The sequence below is a fragment of the Parasteatoda tepidariorum genome, chromosome 3 (genome assembly GCF_043381705.1).
Source record: "Parasteatoda tepidariorum isolate YZ-2023 chromosome 3, CAS_Ptep_4.0, whole genome shotgun sequence".
In the NCBI taxonomy this organism is placed as follows: domain Eukaryota; kingdom Metazoa; phylum Arthropoda; class Arachnida; order Araneae; family Theridiidae; genus Parasteatoda; species Parasteatoda tepidariorum.
In genome coordinates, this window is record NC_092206.1 from 1612522 (window position 1) to 1640494 (window position 27973).

Genomic DNA, 27973 nt, shown 5'->3' on the forward strand with positions numbered 1-27973 from the left:
GTATTATATTACCTGTTTATTAATATATAAAGCATGCAACTATAGTTGAAAAATTGATCTTTTCAGACTATATTATTTAAATTTTTATTTGATTTAATATCATTAAAATATTACTTTTTTGAAAAAACCCACTTGAAGTTTTCAATAGCACCTACTATAAAAATTATATGAATATTTGAGTTTCTTTTACTTTACTAATATTAAAAACTTAATCATATAAATCATGCAACTCTATTTGACAAATTTATGCTGCACAATAAATTATATAAAAATAAATGTGAAACAATAAGTTCTAGTAAAAAAAAAAAAATTTTTTTGTTGAAAAAACCCACTTATCGTTCCAAGTGGGTTTTTTCAAGGTGGGCCCACCCAATAAAACCCGGGCGGGTTTTTTCAAAGTGGGCCCACTTGGCGAACCCTGCGGCTATGCCTTCAAGATAGAAAAATTTCATCAAATGCCATTAGATGTGAAACGAATGCAGTGGGTACTGCAGTAAGTTCAAGAACAATAAAAAGAGGGTTATCAGGATTTGGACTACAAGCTAGAATTCCAAGGAAAAACCATATTTAATTGAAAAGTAGCGCAAAGAACGAATTAAGTGGGCAAAAGAACACATTAAATGGTCAGAAAATCAATGGAAGCAAGTAATCTGGAGCGATGAGAGTAAAATATTGCTCTTTGGTAGTGATGGTAGAAAATATGTGAGGCGTAGAGTAGGTGAAGCACTTCATCCCGATTGCATTGGAGCAACTACAAAAATCCCAACAAATGTCATGATTTGGACATGTATGTCTGCAGATGGTGTGGGCCGAATTCAAGTGCTTGATGGCATCCTAAATGTCAAAAAATACATCAGAACTGTCCTGAAACCAAAATTGATACCTTCCACCAGGGATTTCTTCCCCAACAACGCACCATTTATTTTTCAGCAGGACTCAGCTCCATGACACACAGCAAAAGTATGCGAAGCATGGTTTCAAAATAAAAGCATAGATATATTACCAGGGCCAGGAAACAGCCCTGATCTCAATCCAATTGAAAATTTGTGGCGGCGTTTGAAAATTCTTGTACGAAAAAACCGTCTATTCAATAAAAGACAACTTACTGAAGCTATAATTGATTCTTGGCACCATGTGATTATGAAAGCTGAACTCCAAACACTCGTTCACTTGATCAAAAGATGCTGTGAAGTTGTCTTGAAAAATAAGGGTTATCCTACTAAGTATTGATTTATGTGTAAGTATGACTTTAAAAAATGCAAATCTAAAATAGATCATGCTATTAGTTGCATAACTTTTTTTGTAATACAGATATTGTAATACTGTATTTATTATTAAATTCTACATTAAATTACCTTCAATTTGATAGATAAACGTTTGTATTTAAGTGAAAATTAATATATTCTACAAGCACACAAAGTTAAAAAACATGAAACTTTCAAAATATGTCCACACTTTTGGCTACCACTGTATATGTTTTATACTATGCATTTTATATATGTTATTTTATTTACTAACAAGTTAAATTTTGATTTTGATTTTTCATTAGTATTATTATTAAAATATACTATAAAAATTATAACAATTTAATTATTGCTATTGATAAAATTTAACTCAAAAATTATTTCCAAAATCCTCTTACATTATTTCCTATTTTTTCTTGCTAAATTTTTTATTTTATTTTAAATGTGAATAAAAATTGAGAATCAGCTTGGGTGTAAAAATAGATTTTATCTAGTGGGCCTAATTTGAAGACATCCATGGAAATTTTTGATCAAATCATGTGAATATTCAAATAATTTGATATTCATCCGACTGAATATCTTTGATCAAATGCTTAATAGAATCTGATTCTAAAAGAGTTGAAAGAATTCTTCATTTTCCTTAACAGCTTGATCGTACTCAAATTACACTTTTAAACAATAGTAACTATCATGACTTAAGGGTTATTTTTTTAAAATAAAAATGATGCTGATATACTTGAAATAGGTAAATTTTTTTTCCTTCTAAACTAAAATTATGACATTTATTTTTGTGTATGCTTAAAAAAGAAAAAGTAATTTTATTTTATGTTTCAGTCGAACCAGCAAAGCTTTCTCTAATCAACAAACAATGAAATCAAATGGTTGTATTGAAGTCTATTTACAAGCCTTACAAGTTTTCTTGGGTGCCCTAAATGTATGTTTCTCATTATTTTCAATTATTAAATGTTTTCCTTTTAGCAATTGTAAATTAAGGTAACATTCTCGTAACAGCCATTTTGAAGACATGACTTGGGATCAGTTTTTATAAAGACATCTCAGTACACATTGCATAGCTGCCAACTCTACTGGTTTAATAAAACTTCTACTGGTTTTTGTTTAGAAAATTCCCTAAAATTGAATAAGTTTCCTTAAAAAAGGCACCTATAAAAATACAAGTTTTGTGCAGATTATTGCTTGCTTGAATATTTAAATAAGCGTTACTAATGTAAAAAGAAGCAAGCCTCATTTATAAAAAGATAGTTAAATATCAGTTAACTATCTTTGATGAATTAAATACCTATTACTATTTAAAATTACATAACGCTATACATAAACATAATACATAACGTTTTAAGTTCATTTAATGTTAATCATAACTCGGAAATATTGCAGTTTTTTTTATTAGATGTCGATGAAAATCTCTAAAATTCCGTATGTGTAAAATATTTAGTACATTTTGTAACAATGATCAAAAAATTTATATCATTTCGTAAAATCTACTGGATTTTCTCCCTATATTTGTTGGCAGCTGTGTGCCCATTGAGATCTTTATTTTATTTATATCTTTTATTGCAAGAGACCTAAATTATGAATGACTTATTTTACAGAAATAGCTTGAAATAAATCATTTAACTTCAGCAGACATGTTGAAGACAATCTGCCCTGCTAAATAGACATAGCATAAATTTCCCCACTTAGATATTCTTAAAAAAAAATATTTGTTCAGTTTTGTATTCTAAGTTTATTTTTACTCTAAATGTTAGGGGGATGGGAAAGTCGTTTTGACGCATTAAATATTTGTTAGTCATAAAAACCAATTAATTTTTTCAATCCATTTTGATTCATTTTCGATCCCGCATTGAAAGGTTGTTGCTAACCATGGTGAATACATTATTGATTAAAAAAAGAAAAAAAACGACATTACTTTCTGATCTCCCTAATAAATGCCTAATAAGTTCATGACTTTAACCAGTTTTGTGAAATTCGAATGCACTTTTACATCCTCAAAGCATTTCAGTGATAAGAAGTAATCAAGTAATAAGCAATAAAATATATATTATTACTTAAGATTTAGTATTTATATAAAAGATGCACTGAGCGTAAGACTTAATATTGTCACTAGGAAGTAAAAATAATTGGCTTAAACTTAAGAGGTTGTTAGTGACGCTTGATTCTGGATCCAAATATTTTCCTACATATTTAAAAGTGTTTTAGCAGTTAGCACTTAAAATTTTTGGATTGTTCACTTACTAATTCCTTAGCTGTGCAAATAAGTTTTATCTTTAAAAATAGAAGAGCCACGTCTTCTGATCACCCAAAAGATTTTACCTGACAAATTTGATCTAAAAGCCGGGAGGTGAACTCATTTTTCTCCTTTAAATGTTGACATTAAAATGTTTAGCGTTCTTGCCCAGGTACGCTTTTAATGAGTAACCCCCGCGGTAAATTTTTTGTTTACGGGCTTTAGGCGACAAACTACCCTAGCACTAATATACAGTCGAACTCGTTTATAACGAGCACAAAGGGACCGTAACATTGCACTCGTTAAATCCGAGTGCTCGTAATAAACGGATCCTTAAGGCAGGCGTGCAACCAGAAGAGGGAGGGGGGCTTGGGAGGTCAAATGATTGAGTTTACTTAAAATTTAATTGATATTTACTTACTTTAATTACATTAATTAATTTAATTAAATACTTTTCTTAATTTAATGACAACTAACCTCCCCAACCTGCAAAAGATTAGAGCGATAAGGGCAATTAAATTTCAGTTCGAGGTTTTTTTTTTATTTCACGCATTTCTTATCATTTTGAAAAAAAGATAAGACAGAAAGGCTAGAAAGATGAGAAAAAAGATTGTCAGACAGAAAAATATTGCTCGCTAAAACCGGGTCTTGCTCGTTAAAAGCGACTTCTGTTCCATAGACTTAACATTGATCCAACCAAATATTCTCGTTTCCCTCGGTAAATCCGAGTTCTCGTTAAATCCGAGCTCGTTATAAACGAGTTCGACTGTATTGCATTAAAATACTTTTGATTATAACAATTACTCATTTAAAGTACATTGTACATTTTAAAAACATTGTGTCTACAGGAAAAAGTATAGAATAAAAACGCATAAAAATTTTTACTTGTTAAAGTAATATTTTTTTAATTCTAATTTTATATGCGATATTCTCGCATTTTGTAAGCAGAAAAATGCATTAATTATTTCCTCTTTCGAATTTCATAAATCACTACACAAATTGAAATTCGTAAATAAATTAAATGATAGTAAATTAAGATTCGTACATAAATTAAAAAACGTAAAATCCGCGCAGTAACTAATATAGATCACGAATCATGCGAATAGGACTCTTAAAAAAGAGGTACTCAAATAAGTATATGTAAAACATGGTGTTCTTTAAAGAAAAAAAATGAAAGAAAAAGCATTCCTACAGTGAACTATTTTTTAAACTTTCGCGATTTCTGAATTTCTCATTCTATATTATTATTATACTGATATTCTAGGTTAAACATTTATTTCAAATAACTTAATCATAATTCAAGTTAGGTTACGTTTAAAAAAAGGTAGTTACTGCTACACATTTCAGTTCTAATACTTATTTAAAGATTTTCATTTAAAATATCATAATACAAATAAAAAATGGGCACATAAAAGAAAAGAAAACTTATCCTAATCAAGGTATTTTTAGGGCCGAAATACCAGCTACGCTTCTAGGACAGTCAAGCAGGGAATGTATTCCTCCGCGCTTCATCCAATCACACCTTTCAAGCAGGGATTTAGATGGAGAGTGCAGTAGAAATGAAAATCAATTAAAATAAAGAATGAACTTATTAAAATTAGAAACGCAGTGCCCAAAAGGAAAATATATTGTGCCCATAACTAATTAATAGAAATAATACAACCTTTAGTGATAAATCATATTAAAAAACATAACATTCAAGACATACAAACATAACAATATTTTGCATGTGTTGTGTAACACCTGAAGTTTGACTGCTAAAAATAACATTTCAGCTATGTGATACTTAATTTTCATCTTAAACTGGCACCATTAACAAATTAGTTGCGCTTCAATTTGGAGTCCCTGAAAATAAATGATCAGTGGTCCTCTTGACCAGCAATCAATGTAAAAAGACTTTTAAAAAAAAGTGAATATGTTACTGGACAAAATGTTTCTTAACCTCTATCAGGGGTCTGTTTAGAAGAAATTTGGGTCCGTTAATAGACCCTTTGCAAAATATATTTTCATAAAAACGAACCCTTCACAAAATATTTTAATTTAAAAACGGACCCTTCACTAAATAATTTATCTTTTAATCGGACCCTTCACAAATTTGTTTATCTTCATTATTGTTTTGTTGTTTTGTTAATCGAGTAAAGCCTTCCCAGGAGGGGGGGGGAGAAAAAGACAGATGTAAACGAGCTAAGTTTTGTCTTCGGTAGACGCTTCTTCCTTTATTCGTCCCAAATGAATATTCTGCGTTCAGCAGTATAAACTTGATACCAAATATTTGTATGTTGCATCTCTAATTTAATAGCTGCAATTGCTGTTTATTTCTTAAAATTAAATTTTTTTTATTATAATTTTACAGTGTTGAGCATAATCTTGTATGTCTTTACAATTTAAAAACTCCTTAAAAAAGTTTTTTTGCAGTAACAGGACCCTATTTGCACACATTCACAAAAGCGGGGCCCTGGTTGAAAGATAGTGACTTAACGTTTATTTTATATTCACAAAATACGAGTAATTTTTTCACAATTTTACAAAAACGGAACTGTCGCAAAATGTCTGGACAGTTGATGATGTTTCTTAATCCAATGAATGTGTTTTTTAGCTTCCATATGAGCAAGCAACATTACAGTCTGCGGTTCGTCAATATCTTCATAGGATGGTTGTCTGTTTAGAATGTGAGGTGTTGCCGTATTTTCCCCTGGCTGCTGAACAGTTGCTCAAGACTTCAGACATTCGGAGTATCCAGGAATTCATTCCACTCATCAATCAAATAATTTGCAAGTTTAAAGTAATCCTCTTACTTATGATTTCAATTACGATCATTTAAACATGAGGCTTTGTGTTACATTGGAATTTTGATTTATATAGACAGAGATGATTGTGCTCCAGAAAGAAATCAGGATTTTTCACTAACCACTATCCGGAAGTTTCCCAAAATCCGAGGTTCAGAAAGTTTAAGAAATCATCAATCACATTTGTATATAAAAATTCTTGTATATTTTATTTAAAAATATTAGAATTTACACTTGGCGTCTCTTTTATTTGTAAATATATTTTCTGGTAGAATAATAAATGTGATTAGAGATTAAAGAAAACTTACGCATAATTATTCATTTAAATTATGCTGCATATAATTTATTTAGAATTTCATTTTTAGATAATATCAATGATTTAAATTTATAAAGACATTAATTTTTTTAAATAAGTCATTAATTATTTTACTCAAGAAATTTTCAGGATTTTTGAGTTGGGCTCACAGTCACATATAATTACTCCTCCTAAACATGGCATCTGTCAATATTGATACTTTTAAAAACAAATACTTTAAGTCACTAAAATATACAGTTAGTATTCTCTCAAAAACCAGGTTTATGTGAAAAAAATATTTCTCCCTTTGACATTACATGCTTCTTTGAATTCCTATGTCGAGTTTTTTCTCAAAACCCTTGTTATGCCCAATTTTTTTCGAAATGGAAAATAAATTTTTTCGGAAAAATCACAATGTAAGTTCATTGTAAACCAATTATTTACTGATGAACTACTGAGGCAAACACATTAGTATAAAATTTGATGCAGAAATGTTTGAAAGATTTTTTCCCCTCCTTAATTATACTCAAGAGATACCTTTTTCACACATCAGAGGGAAGAAATGCTCTTTATATTTTCTATTCACTTTTGGGAAATTTTTCTTTCACTTTTTTATGTGAGGATTGTTTACGAAATGTGAAAAAAGAAATAGTGTGTTGTCCTCTTACAAAATTATACTTGTGTTTAACAATATAATTTTCAACAATATACTTGTGTTCAACAATTTTTCGTTTAAAATTTTTTCTTAAGTTCTAACTATTATTAAGTTACTATTTTTATGGTTTAATAACTGCATACTATGTTTTTAAAAATTAAGGTCTGTACGTAAATTAATAAAATTTTTTACAACTAACAAGTTACATCGCTGACCGTAACGCTAGGAAACTCGGAAGTTACACTTATTGAGATTATTATTTGTTATATCACAATTCTGTGCTTTCCACCTCATTGCTAATAAATTTTTGTCAAATCAAAAGTTTTCTGATGTCATTCTTTATTGAACTTCTCTTGATAAAAGTTTTTTCTGAAATCTTGTAGTTTGTTGGCTTATGTTCAAATTGTACCGGCAATTGTTTGGGAAAAAGTGATTTGCAAAAACGTTCTACAAATTGTGGGGGATAACATTTGGATAATACATTAATTATTACGAACAAATTTTTTTTTTAATCTTCTGTGTTTATTAGATATTAATTAACAAAACATCTTTTTATTGATTTCAAGGCTGCTTTTGATAGTATTAATAAAAGTTTTTTTTTGAAGCAATAAATACTTTTAAAATGCCTTCAAAACTCATTAAGGGGACATGGGACCTTTCAAATGAAAAGTTATGAAAACTTGTTTTTTAATTTAATTTTACTATTATGAACATAATTTATTTATTTTTTAGCATATTTTAGGAAATAGGCCAAGTAAAAACNATTAAGTTTTGACCCATTTACAGGTGTTCGACAGGGAGATTCTCTCTCTTCTCTTCAATATTGCACTTGAGAGAGTTATTCTTGATTCAAACATCAATACCTGTGGTCGCAGTACAACTGCTTGCATATGCTGATGATATTCATGTAATTCCCTTCCTGCCCTGAAAGAGGCATTTTTTGCCCTTGAAGTGGCTGCAAGACAAATGGGCTTACTCATAAATATAGAGAAAACAGAATATATATGTTATTATCAAGAAACAGAGCCCCAGGCCTCGAAATAGATTCGTATAGATTTGAAAAAGTAAGGAGTTTTACTTACTTAGGATCAATTATTACTATTGACAACAAAATGACTCTATCTGGCAAATAGTGATGAGAAGATTTACAAAATCTAAGTTTCTTTCTAGAAAAACAAAGTTCTACGAAACTTTTGTCAGGCCAGTCTTGACATATGCTTCTGAGGCTTGGACAATGAAAAAACTGGAGGAAAATTGCATCGCAATATTTAAGAGAAAGATTTTGTGGATTATACTTGGTGGTGTAAATGAAAACAATAACTGGAGAGGGAGATTTAACTTTGAACTGTACAAGAGTTATAAACAACCCGATATTATTAAATACATAAAAATGAATAGAATGAATTGGATGGTAAACCGAATGAGTGATGACAATACAATAAAAAAGATGCTGCTTTTTAAACCCACTGGAACAAGAAAGTGGGGAAGGCCGCGGTTGAGCAGCTGACTTGGTGGAGTCTGATTTTCTTGCAATAATTGAAAAGAATTGGAGATCAAAGATAAATCGGAAGTCATTATGGAGAAATCTTCAGAGGAAGGTATCGGCCCACATTGGGCTGCCTGGCCAACTCGGATGATGATGATTAATTAAAGAAACAATATTTTTTGCTTGATTTAATACTGATTCGGTGGAAGTTGCAAGTTTTGCCTGATGTGAAATCACAACTGCTTTCATTAAAATTTGTCCAAAGAAATAAAAGCAGAAGATTGTTTATTAATTCAATTATTTATTACTAAAAGCAGACATTTATTTTATGAAGCAGATTGCAGCTTTCTCTTTTTACATTTTTGATTCCACTATGTTATGAGTTTTTTCTTATCACAAAAAATTTTTATTTTCAAAAAATTAGTTCTTACTTATGAATTTTAAGATAAAATTTTTTTAAAATTTAGTTGATCTTATTATAATCTGCTATGTTGTTAGTATTTATGTTGCATTTTCCTTTTGGTAATTTTAAGTGTTATTTTAATTTATTTTGATTAATAAGTTTCCCTTTAATTTCATCATCTTCCTTTTTCCTTATAATTAGATTTAGAATATATTTTGTTTCTTTAATTATTAATTTTGTTTTTTATTAGTTAATTTGGGGATTTTAATTAATCTTTAGTTTATTATAATTTAGTTTTATTTAGCTTGTTGTAATTTGACTTAACTTCAATTAAATGAACCAACTAACGTATTTATTTATTTATTTCGTGTTTTGCTTTACTATTTATCGTAATTATTTAGTATTAAGTTTTTTAAATATTTTTTTTGATTAATTTCACTGTTTTTAAAATCTTAATTTATATTTTTCTATCTATTTATCCCTCTTATTTATGATCATTTTTTTAAATATAAAAACAGTTGATTAAATGCAATTTAATTTTGATTAAAACAAGATTATTTGTATGATATTTTTTTAAAAATCAGTTTTTTTTCTTAGTTTTAAAAAAGCTGTTATTTTATTTTAATGATTAATAAGTTCTCTCCTATCTTTAGTTTTCTTGCCGCTTTGTTTCATATTTTAGAACAATTCATTTCTAAGGATTAAAAATATTAGATTTTTATTGTTTATTTTTGCTTGTCTGTTGTTAAAAATCTTTAATTTTTAATTATTTATTCTATTTAATTTAACTTAATAAGTATGGATTACTTACATATGGGTTATGTATATATTTTCCAGTTACTTTGTAGGATGGTTTTAGGATATTAGGTGTTAAAAATATGTTTTTATTGTTATTTTTTTTAAAAAATTAGTATCGTTCAATTAAATTTTGCAATATTATTGGTGCTTATCTTTTCCATATTAAAGTTTTTTTTATGGATGCTAATATATTAGGTTATTTAATTGTTTATTGCAGTTTTGTTTTCGAAATGTTCATGCGGTGATTTAACCTTAATTATATACAGATTATTTATATACTTTTATTTTTTCTGCAATAAAAACTTTTCTATTTAATATTGCCCTTCATTTTATTTCCCTTCAGTCATGTTTTTAGTTCTGACAATTTTATTACTTTCAAATCAGAGTCAGCTTAATTTAAATCACCTGAATTTTTTTTAAATAAAAGTATATAAAATATAAAGGCTTTCTTAGAGTTGCGATTTTATTTATAATTCTAATTTACATTTTTATTAAATACAAATTTCATTGAATTTCTTTGTCTATCCTTGGAATACATGGAAAAGTGTTATTTTTGTGTTTGAACCCTGGAAAGTACATATTTGATAATTTTTTTTTAATCTTTTATTTTTAAGTTTTTTTAATGCTTGATGTTTAAGTTTTTTTAATGCTCATAGTTATTTCAATTTTTCTTTTTCATTTGCACTGCTTTTGTGTGTAAAAAACAGGTTTTGTGCAAAAAACAGGTTTTTTTGTGTGCTCAGGTTTTGTGTTATATTTTATTTTATACATATGATGTAATAATTTTACTACAATTTATTTATTAAATTCAAATAATTCATTACATTTAATTAGACTTTTGTGTAATACCACAGTTTTCGAAAATACTAGAAAGTTAATTTTTCTTAAACGCTACTTTTTTCTGGCAATTCGATGGCTAAATTGTTAAGCATTTGAACAATCAAAATCCTTATAAACTTTACTATTTAGCTTGTAACTATTACTAGTGAATTTTAATTCAAAGCAAAAACGCAAAATTGTTTAATTATGTTGCTTTATAACTGAAAAATTACTAAATTTTCTGAAGTGTAACACTATAAAACAAAAAAAAATTTATAAAAATTCAATTTTTGCTGCTTAACATTTCTATTTCACGGCATTGGTGCTATATAGCTAAATTTTACTCTTGTGCAATGAAATTCAATCATTTTGTTTTGTTATAATTTGCCAAAATGCAATTTATGTTATTTTAGAAAGATGTTGTACCATTTGTTCATCAAATCTTCTTGCCTTTTGTGAGTGCCATATTCAATGCTCTTTCCCTACCCATTGATGAAAATGATCAGCCCGCACAAAATGAACGGCACTTGCTTCAACGAAGCTATTTTCTCTTCATTGCTGCTATTGTCACCAACAATATTTCAGAGGTCATAGTATCACAAGGTAGGGGTCCTACCCGTCTGAGGTACAATAATATATATTTTAATAGTTCTTTTTGTAAGTATACTCTGAAGGTTGTGACAAATTTGGTCTTCTAGTTCTTAAGTTTTTTTTTTATTCGATTTATTTTTTAAGTTTTAACGATGTCATTCAAAATTACTAAGTTCAGGATGATTTTGTTTACTTTGCAAATCAAGAACATCATTATTTAATTAAAAAATCCTCCATTGCTTTTTTGACTTCCCAGGCTTATATGATACTTTCTACATGGTGCTTTTTGTTTGGGTGTTTTTAAAAAGTGCTTAATTTTCCATGCTCGAGATTTTTTTTACCATGTCTATTTTCGCCATGTATTATGCAAAAGCGTGCTTTTCACATTGTTCTTTTCATCGCTTTCACCGCAATTCATTTCGGCGTACCCTCTGACGGTAGCGTATAAAAGCACTAACCGTTTTACATTTTAGATGAAATGCTTGCGAGTCCGCGCGTTAGTCTACCAAGCTGGGTTCGGCGAGATTCTTGTACTCTCATGTGCAGCATTTTGCAAGATATTCACAATTTCAGGCTTCATTTTCCACCCTCTGATATGAAACCGAAAAATTTCTCCATTTTATAATGACTAATATAATCAAGAATCTTTATTAGAAACTAGTTATTTTATGTAATTCATGTAAAGTCGTTGAAAATTATTTTGCATTTTGTTAATCTATATAGTGCTTAATAGTATTTTTGAGTGCTTAAAAAGTACTTATTTTTTGTTGAAAGATTTGGCTATGTACCCTGTTTCAATAAGAAAAAAAAATTGTTGCGAAAAAGCCATCTAATTCAGATTGCATTTAAGAACATGAAAAGCTGATCTAAAGTTATGCAATCACTAACAATATAGTGTTAAGCTAAGCATTGAATTATAAACAAACAAAAAATGTCCTCATTATTAAATGGAATAATTTTCTTGAAATCAAACCGTTCCAAATATTTCACTTCAGCGGGGAATTTCCCTGCTGTATAATTCCAAGCGTAACAGAGGGGAAATCATACAGGTATTTTATCCTAAAAAATTTATTAAATATATGTGAAAACAGAAAATTGTGCAGTAATATGCTACTTTAAGATGCAGTGTTTAGTTTAATTGCATAATATAATAAAAGAGCCTCATAATTTAATTGCCAGGTAATTAAAAGTGTCCATAACAGAGGGGACAAAGAAAATCCCACATTTTTGACCTGCACTGTTATTTTCACTATATTCTGTGATTTGGAACATCCTAAACATTATTTGTAATTTTTTTCTTCTAATTATAACATTTCAAGGTAAAATAAATTATTATAAAACTTTTTAAATTGCTAACACATTTTTATTAACTTCAAAAAATGCAATGTAACAGAGGGGACATTTTACAAATTTGACAAATAGTTACAGGGAAATATCATGACATTTAATTAAACATTGCACCTTAAAGTAGCATATTATTGCAAAATTTTTTGTTTTTACATATATTTAATACATTTTTTATGATAAAATACCTGTGTGATTTCCCCTCTGTTACTCTTGGAATTCTACTACTGGTTTCAATTGGCATGGAATTCAACTGCTACTAATAGAAAAATGTTTTTTTGCTATGGTTAAGATTACTTATACACTTTACTGGATTTTCCGGTAGACTACTGGATTTTGATGATTTCTCCTGGTCTACTGGTTCAATAAAAATTCTCCTGTTTTTTTTACATTTTCAAAGATTCCTTAAAATTGAGTAAGTTTCCTTAAAAAATCCCTATTGAAATAGAATTTTTGTAAGGATTATTTCTTTCTTGAATATTTAAATAAGTGTCACTAATACGTAAGGAAGCAAGCCCCATTTATAAAATTCAGTTAACTATCTTTTATCAATGAAATGCCAAATACTAATCAAAATTATGTATAAACATCATAAAATGTTAACATTTAATGTGAAATCATAAATGGAAAATATTTCAGTTCTTTCTATTTTGATGACTATAAAAATCCCTAAAATTCTCTATGTGTAAAATCTTTATATTTTGCAACAATTATCATGAAATTTATATTTCGTAAAATCTACTGGATTTTTCCATATGGCGCTGATAATTAGTTTAGAAGATAGAGTGTCACTTTTTTGTTGTTGATGCATTGTATCCTCGAAAGGGATACAATGCATCAACAACAATGTATCCTCGAAAAATCTACTCCAAAATGAGTAGATTTTTCTTATTGTCATTAAAAATAAAATTGATCTTTTGTAATAAGTGAGGATTAACCACTGTTAAGTTTCTTTTAATGTAAGCCATTTTACTCTTAACTAAAACAAAAATGTAGATCGGAAAATTGGCAAAACCTTTTTTTAGAATAAATTTTGAATCATTTCAAACAAATTATTTTTTCTTTGTCTAATAGATACTCAGAATTTTGAACGCATTTTGCTTACTGTGATACAAGGTGCAGTTGATTTTCCAGATCCTTTGGTAAAATTTTGTATTTTTATTTCCCTTATTTATTATGTTTTAAACAAAAAATTAATTTTCTTGAAAATGTTTTTAAGGTTGCGTTAACAACAACAAAAAAAAAGAAGTTATGTATTGCAAGTATTAGTTAGAAGCAGAAAAATAAATTTGTGCTAAAATGCTACACAGAGTTCTGGTGTTACAAATTCACTAGTTTTTATAGATGAAACACAATATAGAAGGGTATTACTATTGTTTGTGCGTATCTCAGAACCATTGGACTTTCGTAAACTATGAAATTTTGAAACCCTGCTAACGCTTATTGACCGTAAATTAAACCCGTCTGGGAAATATCTCTAATGTAATGCTGCATGGTCAAAACAAACAATCTTGCACATTACTTGAATTATTTAAAATAAGTAACAAGTTCCAAATAATAAAATCTTTTATTTTGTGGAAAATAGAAGTTAATTCTTTACAAGAAAAACAATGCAAAAAACGATAAGATATGCAAACAAACATATTATGCAAACTATTACAATAAAATCTTTTTCAATTACATTCAAATGCTAAACATTTTATTGTTTTACATAAATTAATACAGGCTAAAATAACGAGAAAATCCAAAGTCTGATCAGGGCCGACTTAGACTATTTGGGGCTACCGAGGGCAAAAACTTCTTTGGGGTCCCCTCTGATGTGGGGCCTGGGGCAACTGCCCCGTATGCCCCTGCCTTTGTCAGTCTGATGAGCTATGCATGAGAGCCCATCTTCTCACACGTATATGTGTGCAAACCCTGAATAACTTTCCTTTGATTCACGTATCAATCTTAATGGTTTCTGGGGAATTATGCAAATTATTTTCTTCTAACTATTCATTAAATTACAAAATCGGGCACGTATTTTCTCTGAATAAACATCTTTTCACACATTTGCATTCCTAACTTTGAAAATATAGCCGCACTCTGGGAACCCATAGTTTGGACCCTTTCATATTAATTTCACTTTTTGAATTTTAGTCCTATTTTTAGAACTAATAAAGCAATGAAAATCAAATTGCACCCGCAAATACAGGGTTGCCAGTGGTGACTTAAATGCGACTATTTACAACTGTTTTTGACTTGAGGCGACTATGCCAACTTTTTTGCTTAAAAAGGCTAAAAAAGAAACTATTTTCAGGAAAAGGAGACTATTAGGAGACTTTTCTGTGCTCTTAGCTATGTTTTCTTTTTTTTAAAAAAGAAATTATAAATTGGGTTGACAACCTGCAGCAGCTTCTTCTGAACACAAAAAAAAATTTTTGAATTGCAAATTTGAGTCATCACTTTTAAATGCGCTTAATGTGAACAGGATTCCGTTGTAAATCTATTTTGTTTCTCCATCGCCTTTTCAGCTGTTATTACTACAAAATTCTGCATGATTTTAGAAAACCCAATTTTTAATGCGATATAACAATGTGAGAATTTCGAATTTGAATCATCACTTTTCACAATATATGTATGTATAATTTTCTAATACTTGCTGAATCAATTATTAGTTAAACTAAAAATTTTTAAGGAAAAGTATGTTTTTTTTAATAAAAAATATTTTTTTTGAAAGAATTCTAGTAATTCAAAGTATTTAATTTTCTGCAAATATAAAAATTTTTTTGATATAGAAATTTATTGCTAGAACACTAATGTTTATATAAAAATTATCATATTTGCCACCAACATGACTAAATAGATCATGGTATATGACAATTAAGTCATTTAATAAAATTTTAATCTTATTTTTGTTTTTATTTAGGCAACTATTTTCATAGTTTTCGTCAACTATTTTGATGCTTTAGGCTAGCAACTATTTTGTTCCTTTTTTTTCTGTGGCATCCCTTCAAACAGGTAAACAGGTTTTTACCTGTAACAGGTTTTAACGTGTTTACCCAAAGCAAAAAATACCTCAGTCCATCGAAAAAGCGGACATTTACATCATATAACCACGGTACCGACATTTCAACTAAAGAAAGGTCATCAGCAATGTCTATATCAGGGCTGATTGTGGTCCGGAAAATATCCGGATTTCCGTATTTTTCGCTAGCAGTGATCCGGAAGTTTCCGGAGATCGAAGGTCCAGACGTTTCAAAAAATCATTGATCGCAGAAGTTTCCGAAAATCAAATTTTCAAAGGTGGAACTTAAAAACACAAGTTATTAGTTTGTAAGGGAGAGCCAGATACTTTATAAGCTTATATTCATGATTAATATTCATTTTTTATCAGTAAATAGTTGTTATAATCATTAACTCAAGAAAGAAAGACATATTTGTAAATTTTAATTGCTTCTCCAGGTCATCATAGGTATATGTAAATGGTATAGGTATGTGTAAAATTTTAAATATATTTTAAGTAAACCAAGAAATATTGAGAAAAAGGGAAAAAAAAACTTGCTTAAATTTTTTTCTAATTTTTCAATTTAAACTGTTTTTTTTTTTTTTTTAAACTCAAGAAATTTTCCGGAATTTTGACTTGGGCTCACAATCACCCCTGCTATATGAATGATGTTACAAGAGAACCTCTGAGGGGTGTAAAAAGAGTCCTTAGCCCTTCACCCTCGATTCTCAGAGATCATAAATAAACGTTTGATTAACATTTTGATGACATAGTAAATTATTCAATTACAATAAGATTTTTGTACTAAATCAAACATTCACTAAAATGAAATATAGATTCTAAATTTTTCTACTGTTGTAATTATTTTCTTTGAAGCTAAGTTTAGATACACTCACCGGACCTCTTTCGGAAATTCCGATACGGCGCCTACTGTATTATGATAATTCACTTCTGTATTATGATAATTCACTTCTGTTAATTTCAGAAAAAAACCTTTAAAATTAGTTAAGTTTTGATCATAGATTATGATGGGGCGAATTTAAAACTATCCCATCTTAAGAAATTTTATTAATTAAAATAATCTATATAATAGAAATAACACTATATATTTTTTAAATATACCAAACGCATGTCTTTACCTTCAAATATTCACTATTTCAATGCAGTAGCTGGAAGTTTAGCAATTAATAACATAAAGGGACAAAAGAAATAAATACTTATTTTTCATATGATATTATTTTTTATGATTTGATTTAAGCAACTTTTAATTCTCTTAAATGTTTAGGCTGTTCTTTCGACAATTTTATACACAGATAAAAAATTACTTCTCCTCAAATAATTAGAATAATCGTTTCTTCTCAGAGCTTTTTTCTTTTAGATAACTTTTTGTTTTACGGAAAGACGCTCACCACGAAAAAAAAGAAAAAAGAACTAACAATTAACTACAAGAAAAGTAACAATTAATGCTAATAAACTTACAATGAATAATTGCAAAAACTGAGTGTGGAGAGAATTTAACAGATTTTTTTTCTCTTATCAATAAAAATTTCTTACAAAAAAGGATCGGAAGGAGACCCCTTCATTGGTCAATCTGGTGCACCCCTACCTTAAAGTTAAAATTAAGAAAGAGATTAAACCAGTGATTCCTGAACTTTTTTGTCTCCCTTGCCTTGTTTTTCGGTTCTGGGTCAACCCCCTGCTTACCTGATATTGATTTTTTTGTAAATTCATCAACTTCAAATGTATTTTTGACTGCTGGTATAGTGCTACTCACTGTAAAAGATTTAAATTTCTAACTGTAGTGAAGTGTAGTGTGAAAAACTTAAGAAAAAAAAACACATGTTAATTTTATACATTTATTAATTAAATTCAAATTAAAACGAAACAAATTAAAATTTAGTATCTATTATATAGAATAACTAAGCAATAAATAAATGCTTTTAGTGGGAGGGATGAACCTGATGCTTTAATTATAAATTATAGACTTTTGGCATCAATTTTATGTATCAGAAAATAATTCTAATAACTTAAGATTTAATAAAATTTTACTTCATAGCTACTATTTTAAATTATGTAGAATGTAAATGTCTTTATTATGTATATGTCTTTATATTATAAGGTAGTCTAATGTAAGTAAATAGGTACTATCAGTGTATGTTGATTCCATTTATGAAATGCCAAAATTAAAGTCACGATCTGCTAATATGAGATCCACTATCGTTGATCCCCATTTTCATTTCATGAACCTATAATTTCTTTTCACTTGACATGGACCCCTTGCAGGTTGTCGTCTACCCCTGGGATAGACCACTTTGGGAATCACTGGATTAAACAATCAACCATTTTATTTATAACTAATTTAAAAATTTTAATATAAAAGTTTGACATAACTTTTACCCACATTTAGTAACTTTTTTATATTTATTAATCTGTTTTAACCCCTTCCTTCTCGCTCCCGTGAAAATGACGGGGTGAGTTTTCGCCCGCTATTTCTCGCTTCCGTGATATTGACGGGCTGGAGTGATCAGTAGTAACGCGCCAATAAGATAAATCTAATTCATTTCTTTTCCCCGGAAAAAATTTTATTTCTCATTTTACACACCTGTTGGCAGTGCCAGTATATTTTTAAGGTAATTGTAGACAGTTAGTTTATTTTAAACTAGTTGCAGCACTAATCAAATACGTATTACAAATACAAAAGCCAAAAAAATGGCACTTTTATGACCGTTTTCTTGAAAATTAACCAATTGTTAAGGGGTTAAACATCAGATAATGTAGGTATTATCATTTCTGTTAAATGAAACCTTTAATATCAATAAAATTAGACTTTAAAATATTTTTGACTAAAATTAATGATTTTTTTAAAAAATCAAATGACTTGTATTTTACTGTGTCCTTTATATTAAAATTTGTATTGGTTCAAGTTTTAAAAAAAATTCATTTTATTAAAAAAAAATTAAAATTGATAATAACGTTATAAAATGTATATTGCCGAATAATGCTGAAATAGGGCATTCTGCTAGAATTTTTAAAAGTAGGATTTCTGGGTCCCTTTTTTATAAAAGTGGACTCTTATAATTCTTTTAAAGTAAAAGTTTTTAAAAATTGGCATCTTTATGCCATTTTGATATTTTTCATTCTGATAGTTAGTCGGCATGTTGCCAGTAGAAACCATTAACTTTGTCCTTTATCACAGAACTAATTTTGAGTGAAAGAAAATGTATAATTATTTTCTTTTACTCAATAAATAATTTTTCATCATAATAATTTTTATTTTTTTATAATCATTGTTGAACAGCTAACCCAATTTTTTGTGTTTATGACTACTCATGTTCAACTCTGTATCCTTGTAATTTTGAACTCAGAAGACAAGGGAACTCCTTCATCAAGTATTGGATGAAATTTGCCTTCGTGGAGGACTTTTTGATGTAACTAGCTCACATTTGCGTTGCATGGAGAGGGAAACCACGAAAATCTCCCACGGTTAGCTTGACGGCAAGGGGACTGTAAAAGATGTTTAACGACAGCATCGATGCGAGCCGGACGGGGAATTCGAATCGAACCCGGTTCACCTTGTCGGAAGGCGAACGCTCCTGAGCCACCACTTTGTATTTATGAGGGATCTGCTTGCCCTGCTGAGTATATGAAAAAGAAATTATCATATGAATTAAATCAGGGCTCCCAATCCACAGGGAATTTAAAAATCACCTAAAAGAACAGGGAAAATACAGAGAATTTAGATTTTTTCTTTCCAAACTGGAAAAATACAGGGAATTCTTTAAGGAATGGGGACCCACTCAAAGCGTAATCTATGGGATATTTCAGCTATACTAAACTATTTCATTTGCAGTATTTAAGTATGTTCAGCTCTTTTTTCCAGCAATTAAAACTAATGAGTTATCCCAATATAGCTCACTCTTAATATATTGCGTATAATATTGGGAATTATTATAAAGCAAATTGTTTTTAATGATATAATTGATTTCAGGCGCAGAAAACGTGTTTTGGCATCCTGAAGAAGATGGTGGAATTGTGGGGTGGAAGTGAGGCCAGTTTTGTGGAATTCATGTACAACCACATTGTTCCTGCCTGCTTCATGGCACCACTCAAAGACACTTTTGATTTGAATGATGCACAGACTATACTGGCACTCTCTGAGAGTGCCCTCTGCCTCAAAACTGTGCTCGATGCGAGGGGTCAGGAGTTTGTGAATTATCTCGAGACTAGCTACCTCCCCACGCTACGCCTCTCACATGAAAACATACAACAATATTGTCACGCTTTGAATTCTGATCCTAAAGCTTTTAAGAACTATTTAAAGGTAACTTTTTTTTTTAACCTTGAAATTGAAGTATGTGTCTGTAATAGTGTGTGTATAGAAAAAAATGTGAATCAGGAAATTTTGTTTTTAAATTTAGGGTTATTGCTATTGTACCAATAGTGCTACAACAGGCAGGATGCATGGCGTTTTTTAAAAGCGCTTATTTTTGATTTTTTAAAAGCCCTTAAAGGTCCTTTTTTTATTGGATATTTTTAAAAAGTGCTTTCCCTTTTTTTAAATGAGATTTTTCCTTTATTATACTGATTTTCGCTTCGAATTATGCAAAAAGACACATCAACGTTTTTGCAATTAATTCAACCCCAATCTAACGTCATTCGTTTTACATTATTCAAAATTTCATGATGTTTGATATTTTTCAAAAACAATGCCAAAAGGTTATTTTTTTTCTCCTTTTAACACGGTGGTTAAAACAAGATAAAACCGTCAATTGTCGAAAACTTTGCAACCCTGCCTAATTATGATATTTTTTTAAAGTGCTTAAAAATATTTTTTGAGTGTTTAAAAAGAGCTTAAAAGGTGCTTAATTTTTTGTTGAATAATTTGGCTATGCACCAGGTCTTTAAAAACTGCTTAATTTTTATTTTGTCAAATGAGGGCTCTTAACCCATTAACAATCAGTTAATTTTCAAGAAAACGGTCATAAAAGTGCCTATTTTTTTATCATTGAAAATTATATAAAAATATGTACAATATATATATTCTTTTTTAGTTTTGTTTTTAGCTTGAAATTTTAAAAAAATTAAATTTTTAGGAAGAGCCAACATTCTATGACTTTATGTTGGTTTTCCAGCAATTGAGAAAAGTTTAAAAAATATGTGGTCGTATAATATAAATAAAGATTAGTAATTTTTTCTTGTGTGATAAATTTCAAAGCATGAGATACAGAGGTCACAATCTGGTCAGTAGTTTTCTTCCTACATCTCTCATTGTTTTCATCTCTTCTGGAGAACCTTAATATCCTGGTACTGCCATCTGGCGTGTAAAAGGAGAAATAAAATGTTTTCCGGGCAAAATAAATGAATTTGTTTTATTCTTATAATTGGCGCGTTACAACTTAACACTCCAGTCCGGAAACATCACGAGAACGAGTAATAGAGGGTGAAACCTCACTCCGTCAATTTCTCGTCAGCGAGAAAGAAGGGGTTAAAAGTACTTAATTTTGGTTCAAGGTTTTTAAAAGTCCTTAATTTTTTAGCATCACTGTAGTTGATTGGATCAATTTTTTAAAACAAAATGTTGTTCTTTTGTCACTTAGACAACGCATCGAGAGTAAAGCATATTTTAGAGAGAAAATTAATGTGTGGCTACAGGCAAGAAAAGCTTTCATTATTCTGCCCTGAATGATGAGGAGAATGTTTAAAAGAAAAGTGTGTTTTTTGAGGGGACCTAAGTAGAAGACCCACATTGACCTTCAAAATCAGTTAAGATGCTTATAGAAACAAAGTAAAGCCCTGGGATTTTAAAACTAGAATCCATAGCAAAAACTATTTTTGAAGAATTAAATAAATTTGTATGTGTGTAAATTTATAGAAAGCAGCTTGTTCTTAAAGGTAAATAGTGAAGGTTTTCATATAAAAAAACTGATGAAAACCCCTTTTACAAAAATACTTTATTCACGAGTACCAAATAAACATGCAAGAAATAAGATACTTTTAGAAATTATTATTTATAACTTGTTTTGTTGCAATGTAAAAAATATTTTAGATTGTTACTCTTTATTTCTTAGGGATAAGCTGATTGTTACATAAAAATTTACTCAATTAAAACAACTTTTTGTTATTAATGTGTATTAGAATAAAATTCAAACTTAGATTTTAATAATCATTTTGTTCAATTAGCATTGCAACTTAGTACATATACTGTTATTTTCTTTTAATTCTATTCAAATTTCGATTGCATTAAAATTAGTTCATGTTTCTCACCAAATTATTTAGTAATATTATGTTAATTCCTATTAACAGTTTTGGCTGGAAATAATTTTATGTAAAGCTTATCATAAAAGTAAATATTTAATATACATTTACTGTTGAGTAATAATTTCTAAGTTTCATATAGTTTTCAATATGTTTTTCCTAAAATTTTTCAATTTTTTTTTACAAAACATTACCTGATAAAGTGATATTACCAGATTACTTTATTTCAGTTTTAAACTGTAAATTTACAATAAAAATAAAATATCAAATCACAGTAATAGTAGAGAATAATATTAAGAATGATAGGGATGATAAAGAAATATTACAAGTATCGGTAAAGGAAAAAAATTAATAATTTATCAGTATTTGTTAATTAGAACCCTTACCAATTTTTTGGCCATAGGAATGTGTTGATAACTTTGATAAATCGTTTTAGATCCTTTTATTTATGTGTTTCACTGAGAAACTAAAGGCATATTGGTTTGAAAATTAAAAATTTTTTTGAGCAGAATTGTATTTTTATGCTATCAAAAGTTTCATAAAAATACGTATTGCAATGAATTAAAAAAGAAAACTACTCTCATGCATAATTCTAATTCAACTTTTTAGTATTAAATCTTGGTCCAAAACTGAATATGTGAGGCATTTCTAGCAGTGAAATATAAACACTTGTTCTACAAATTTTTTCAATGTTTCTCCCAAATTTCTTTATTTACTATTTTTTTTTTAAACATATGAAAAAAATGTGCAATTCAATTTCAATGAAATCATTAAAAATGAAGTATGGACTAGTTTTGTAGATGTCAATTAACCCTTAACAATCTGAAAATGTTTTTAAAAACACCTACTTTACCTACTTAGGCGAACCCTGTAAATAAATACTTACATTATAATAAAATTGTTGATTATTTTTTTATTTATTGATTGATTTTCTTTTTTAAGAAAGGTAAGTAATTGGATGATAAATACTATTTTTAAGTTCGTTTCATTTCTCCATTGTTAAAAGAGTCGGGTTAAAAATTACAAGGCTACAAAGTTGAACCCAAAAAATTGGGTCGGCTGTTCAACGACGGTTGTAGAATAAAATACTCACAATAAAAGTATTTGTTGATAATGATCTGTAATAATCATTATTGAAAACTCTTGTGAATTATCATTGCATTAATCATTGTTTTAATATTTATCACAAAATATATTTTAAAATGTTATGAATCATTGACATTTTCTTTCTCCTTTTTTAGTTTTTCTTCCAAAATGCGAAGACGTAACATAGGTGCCTACTAGTCTTGTTTAAAAATTTGATTACTTCCTGGAAGTGCTGAACTGTACAAAACTGTTGAACTTGTTGTTACATAATCACTTGAAAGTGAATGATTTTATATTTTTGTTAAAAAATGTGATATGTCTGCTGTGTAGGAAGCAAACTTTAATAGGCTCTGATTTCTTATGTTAGGACTTTATACTATTAAAAAACTGTTATTTATTTGCTCAATATTTATGCAACTTAAAGCTTCTGTACTGGTTTCTTGATTCATAATTTAATTTGTTACTTTTATTATAATTAAACAATATTATTCTACATTGGACTGATTATTGCAAACATTGTTTAAATGCAAAATTACAAGTATTTTGTTAAATGAAAAAGAACATTTTTTACAGGTTTTAAATCAAATACAAGATAACAAATATTAAATGTCCCGTAGTGGACTGATCGTCGAGACACGGTTCACAGCATATCACCAAAGTCAAGCGTCACTGGCTGCTGTCAGTGTGCATGTGGGTGACCACTCGGATCAGTCTGCGTAGGTACCGAGGGTGTCCTCCTGATTAAACTGTTCTACCGTAAAGTACTCGACTTCGCGTGCAGGTCGTCGGGGGTGCCATCCCCTCTGCAGAGGATCAAAATGGCGGATCATCCTCAGGGATGTTTCCCAGACCGTCACTTAAAACCCATTGTGCAGCTCTAGTGCGACGTTAATGAACTACAACTAGATTAAGAAGTACAGGATATCATCATATTTGGCCAGCCAATCACTCCTTTTTCGACTGATGTTGACACAAAAATTTTCTTTGTTGGAAATATACGATATAACGGTCCCAAATTTATATACTAATTTTGACAGGAAAAATAAATTAAAAGCAATACTAAACAAGACATATTTTAGTAATTTTTTCAGTTATCAAAAAATATAATTACTTCAGCTCGTAAGAAAATATTTTTGGAATTAATCCCTCCTCCAAATTACTTATGAAACTTCAAATGGCTTGAAAGTTTTTCGGAAATATTTAGAAAAAAGCAATAGTTGTTTATAATTCTTGTGATTTTTACTTAATATATGTGGTAATCACATTCCCCCGTAATATGGATAGATATTTTGATATCTTTGAGAAGTTTTTTGGGCTACAAAATGTTAAAAGATTAAAAACCATAATAAAAATATTCTGTTGTGACATTGTAGATCATATTATTGTTTATAATTTTATGTATACAAACTGGAAATCAGATAAATAGGTTTCATTGTATTTATGAAACAAGGTTTACATTTATTCTAACATGTGAAGCATGCAGTGTTGCATGTTTAACAGTTATCATTGTAACTCCAATAAAGAGTCTTTCTTTGAACCTTTTATATAACACACTTTTTAAGATCTTTGGAAGAAATTATTTCACCAACTAATTGTGAAGACACGATTCCTAGTCCAAAGTCAAGCATCACTGGGTGCGATCACTTTGATTAGCCTTATATATCGTTCTACTGTGGAGTGCTCGACCTCAGGTTGCCGGGCTACCATCCCCTCTGCAGGGGATCAAAATTGCGATGGCATGTCTTCATATCATCCTCTGAGATGTTTCCCAGACCGTCGCCAATAGCCCATTGTGTAACTCTCATACGACGTAAATAAAATACCTACCGGCATTGGTAATTGTAACTCCAATAAAAAGTCTGACTTTTGTATGTTTCTTTGTACATATTATTTCACACTTTGAACATATAATTTCAGAAACTGCTGAAAAAAAAAAAGATTTCTCCAATTAAACTTTTTTGAAAGTTTTTCATAAAAAAATTATGTATGGAATGATATTGTTGTTTATGTTTGGAGCTTATGCCATTTAACTCTTCACTGAATTCTCAGATACAGCCGAACCTTTATTTAACGAAGTCGCTAAATCCTGATAATAAGTTTGTATACGGAAAATTCGTTAAATAGAAAAATCACCTAGTCATTATTCGCTCTTTAACAAAGAAAAATAATTCTTTTCATATATAGAACACTTTTTTCGCTTTGAAATATTGAAAAAGAAGTTAAAAAAATAGCATAAAATAAATAAATAAGTCAAAATTAGCCGAAATTTTTCCGTTTATTAGCTATTTTTCGCCATTTCCCAAAGAAAAAGTAGATATTTTTATATACAGAACACATTATTCACTTTAAAATACTGAAAAATATATTAAAAAAATAATATTAAAAAATTTTGAAAGTCGACCCTCACAGGGTTTCGTACCCAAATCCTCCGGGACTACAAATCTAACTTGCCACACAGCTTTACCAACTGCGCCACGCTTCACATGCCAACCCTGTGAATATTTGGCTTAAAACACCTCCTCCCGGTTAGTAAACAAAACTTATTTTGGCCCATTCTGGGTCCACTAATTGGTCTATAAAAAAAATCCTTCGGTACAATTGTTCGATACATTAAAGAACGCATAATGGAATAATAATAAAAAATAAAATAAAATGACTGGGTGGGGTTCGAATTTCGAAGACGTCTAACTCCCTTCAATATTAAGTTATAATTTTCAAACTCGGTCCCTAAGTAGGAGTCTATGGTCCAAACATTTCTGCAGGAGGAACTTTTTATATGTGAATTAGGGGGTGCCTCAAAGGTCTATTGCATAGGTGACTGTGAGAGGACTTCTCGTGTTCAAGTAGTATGGTGGTCAAAACGCCGTACTATTAACCGAAGGCTGGGGCAAGGGGGAGCAGGTTCGAAACCCACCTTCAGCAATTTTTCAACGAAACAATTTTTCAACTTCCGCTTATTTTGCATTATGCTACTTTTTCAATGTGTTTTTCTATATTTTAGAGGGTCCTAAATATAGGATATAATTTTTTTAAATTGGGAAAATGGCGAAAAAACTGGAATAATCCAGGAAAATTGGTTCATTTCCATTGTTTTAAATTATTTTTACATTATATTCGACAGTTTATCAAGTGTAAGGTGTTCCATGTGTAGAATCGTGCATCTTTCTTTGTTAAAAAACGCATAATGGAATAAAAATAATAAAGAAAAAATAAAATTAAATGGCGGGGAGGGATTTTGAATTTCGAAGTCGTCTAACTCCCCTCAATATTAAGTTATAATTTTCAAACTCGGTCCCTAAGTAGGGGTCTATGGTTCAAATATTTCAGCCGGAAGAAATTTTTATATGTGAATTAGGGGGTGCCTCAAAGGTCTAATGCATAGCTGACTGTCAGAGGAATTTTGAAGAAAAATTCTGGCAGGCTTCTGAATCCCAACGTTTGAGTAGTATGGTGGTCAAGACACCGGACTATTAACCGACGGCTGGGGCGAGGGGGCGCATGTTCGAATCCCAGCTTCAGAAAGTTTTCAAAAAAATTTCGTTTTTTTTTCGTGCGCTTATTTTGCATTATATTAGTTTTTTAATGTGTTTTTCTATATTTTGGTGAGTCCTACCTATAGGAAATAATTTTTTTAAATTGGGAAAATTTCGAATAACAAGTAAAAACTGGATAAATCCAGGAAAATTGGTTTATTTCCATTGTTTTAAATTATTTTTACAATATATTCGACAGTTTATCATGCGTAAGGTGTTCTATGTGTAGAATCGGGCATCTTTCTTTTCTAAAGAATGCATATCGGAATAATATTAAAAAAAAATAAAATGACTGGGAGGAGTTCGAATTTTGAAGTCGTCTAACTCCCTTCAATATTAAGTTATAATTTTCAAACTCGGTCCCTAAGTAGGGGTCTATGGTCCAAACATTGCTGCTGGAGGAAATTTTTTATATGTGAAAAAGGGTTAATAAGCACATTAAATAAATAATATAATATAAAAGAAAATGAAGAGAAAAAAATTTAAAAATCGACCACAGCCGGGGTTCAAACCATTCCCCTCTCGCTCCAGGCGTAATTCTCAAGCTCATGGTCTTAGCCGTTGGACCACGCTTATACGGCGATCGTGCTACTACATAGCTTCCAGTACCCTTTCCGGGCAAGCTAAACAAAAGATTTAAGGAGCCATAGCGTTAGCGACCCCCTAATTGATCTGTAAATATATACTTTGGAGAGGAGTTTCGGCTTGTAGAGGCCCACCTTTGGTCCGAGTTTTAAAATTATAACTTAATATTAAAGGGAGTTAGTCGGTCTGGAAATTTGAAGCTTTTTTCCGCCATTTTACTTTATTTTATTTTTTAGTCCATTACGCGTTCTTTCACAAAGAAAGACAATTTATTTTACGCACAGAAAACCTTTCGTATGCTATACTATCGTGCAAACATTGTAAAACAAGTTTAAAAAAATAATATAATATAAATAAACTAATTTTCCGAGATTTTTCCTGTTTTTAAGCGTTATTTGAAGATTCCCGAATAAAAGAAAATTACTTTTTTATATAGGATCCTTTAATATATCGAAGAACACATTAAATAAATAATATAATGTAAAAAAAACAAAAGAGAAAAAAAAGTCACAAATTAAAAAGTCGGCCACAGCCGGAGTTCGAACCCTTCCCCTATCGCTCCAGGCGTAATTCACAAGCACATGGTCTTAGCCGTTGGACCACGTTTATACGGCGATTGTGCTACTACATAACTTCAAGTACCCTTTCCCGGCTATCTAAACAAAAGATTAAAGGAGCCATAGCGACCCCTCTAATTGATCTATAAATATATACTTTTAAGGGGTGTTTCGACTTGTAGAGGTCCACCTTCAGTCCGTGTTTTAAAATTATAACTTAATATTAAAGGGAGTTAGTCGGTCTGAAAATTGGAAACTTTTTCCCGCCATTTTTTTTTTTTTTAACCAAATTCATCTTAATTGATTAT

At 29.6% G+C, this 27973-nt stretch overlaps 1 protein-coding gene across 8 annotated transcripts in view; it reads left to right on the forward strand.

Annotated features, from left to right (window-relative positions):
• LOC107443002 (exportin-T) overlaps window positions 1-24861 on the forward strand; it is a 100693-nt gene extending 75832 nt beyond the window's left edge. For 5 of the 8 annotated variants that reach the window (XM_016056725.3, XM_016056726.4, XM_016056727.3 and 2 more), the window contains exons 19-24: window positions 2079-2178; window positions 6083-6268; window positions 11142-11331; window positions 13738-13805; window positions 19638-19970; window positions 23146-24861. In XM_016056725.3, coding sequence (XP_015912211.2) covers window positions 2079-2178; window positions 6083-6268; window positions 11142-11331; window positions 13738-13805; window positions 19638-19970; window positions 23146-23172 — 904 coding nt within the window. In that variant the 3' untranslated portion in view covers window positions 23173-24861. Of the gene's footprint in view, window positions 1-2078; window positions 2179-6082; window positions 6269-6348; window positions 6458-11141; window positions 11332-13737; window positions 13806-19637; window positions 19971-23145 lie in introns of all 8 variants that reach the window. The other 3 variants (XM_071178197.1, XM_043054622.1, XR_011636312.1) reach the window with 2 other exon arrangements.
• Window positions 24862-27973: the final 3112 nt, after the last annotated feature.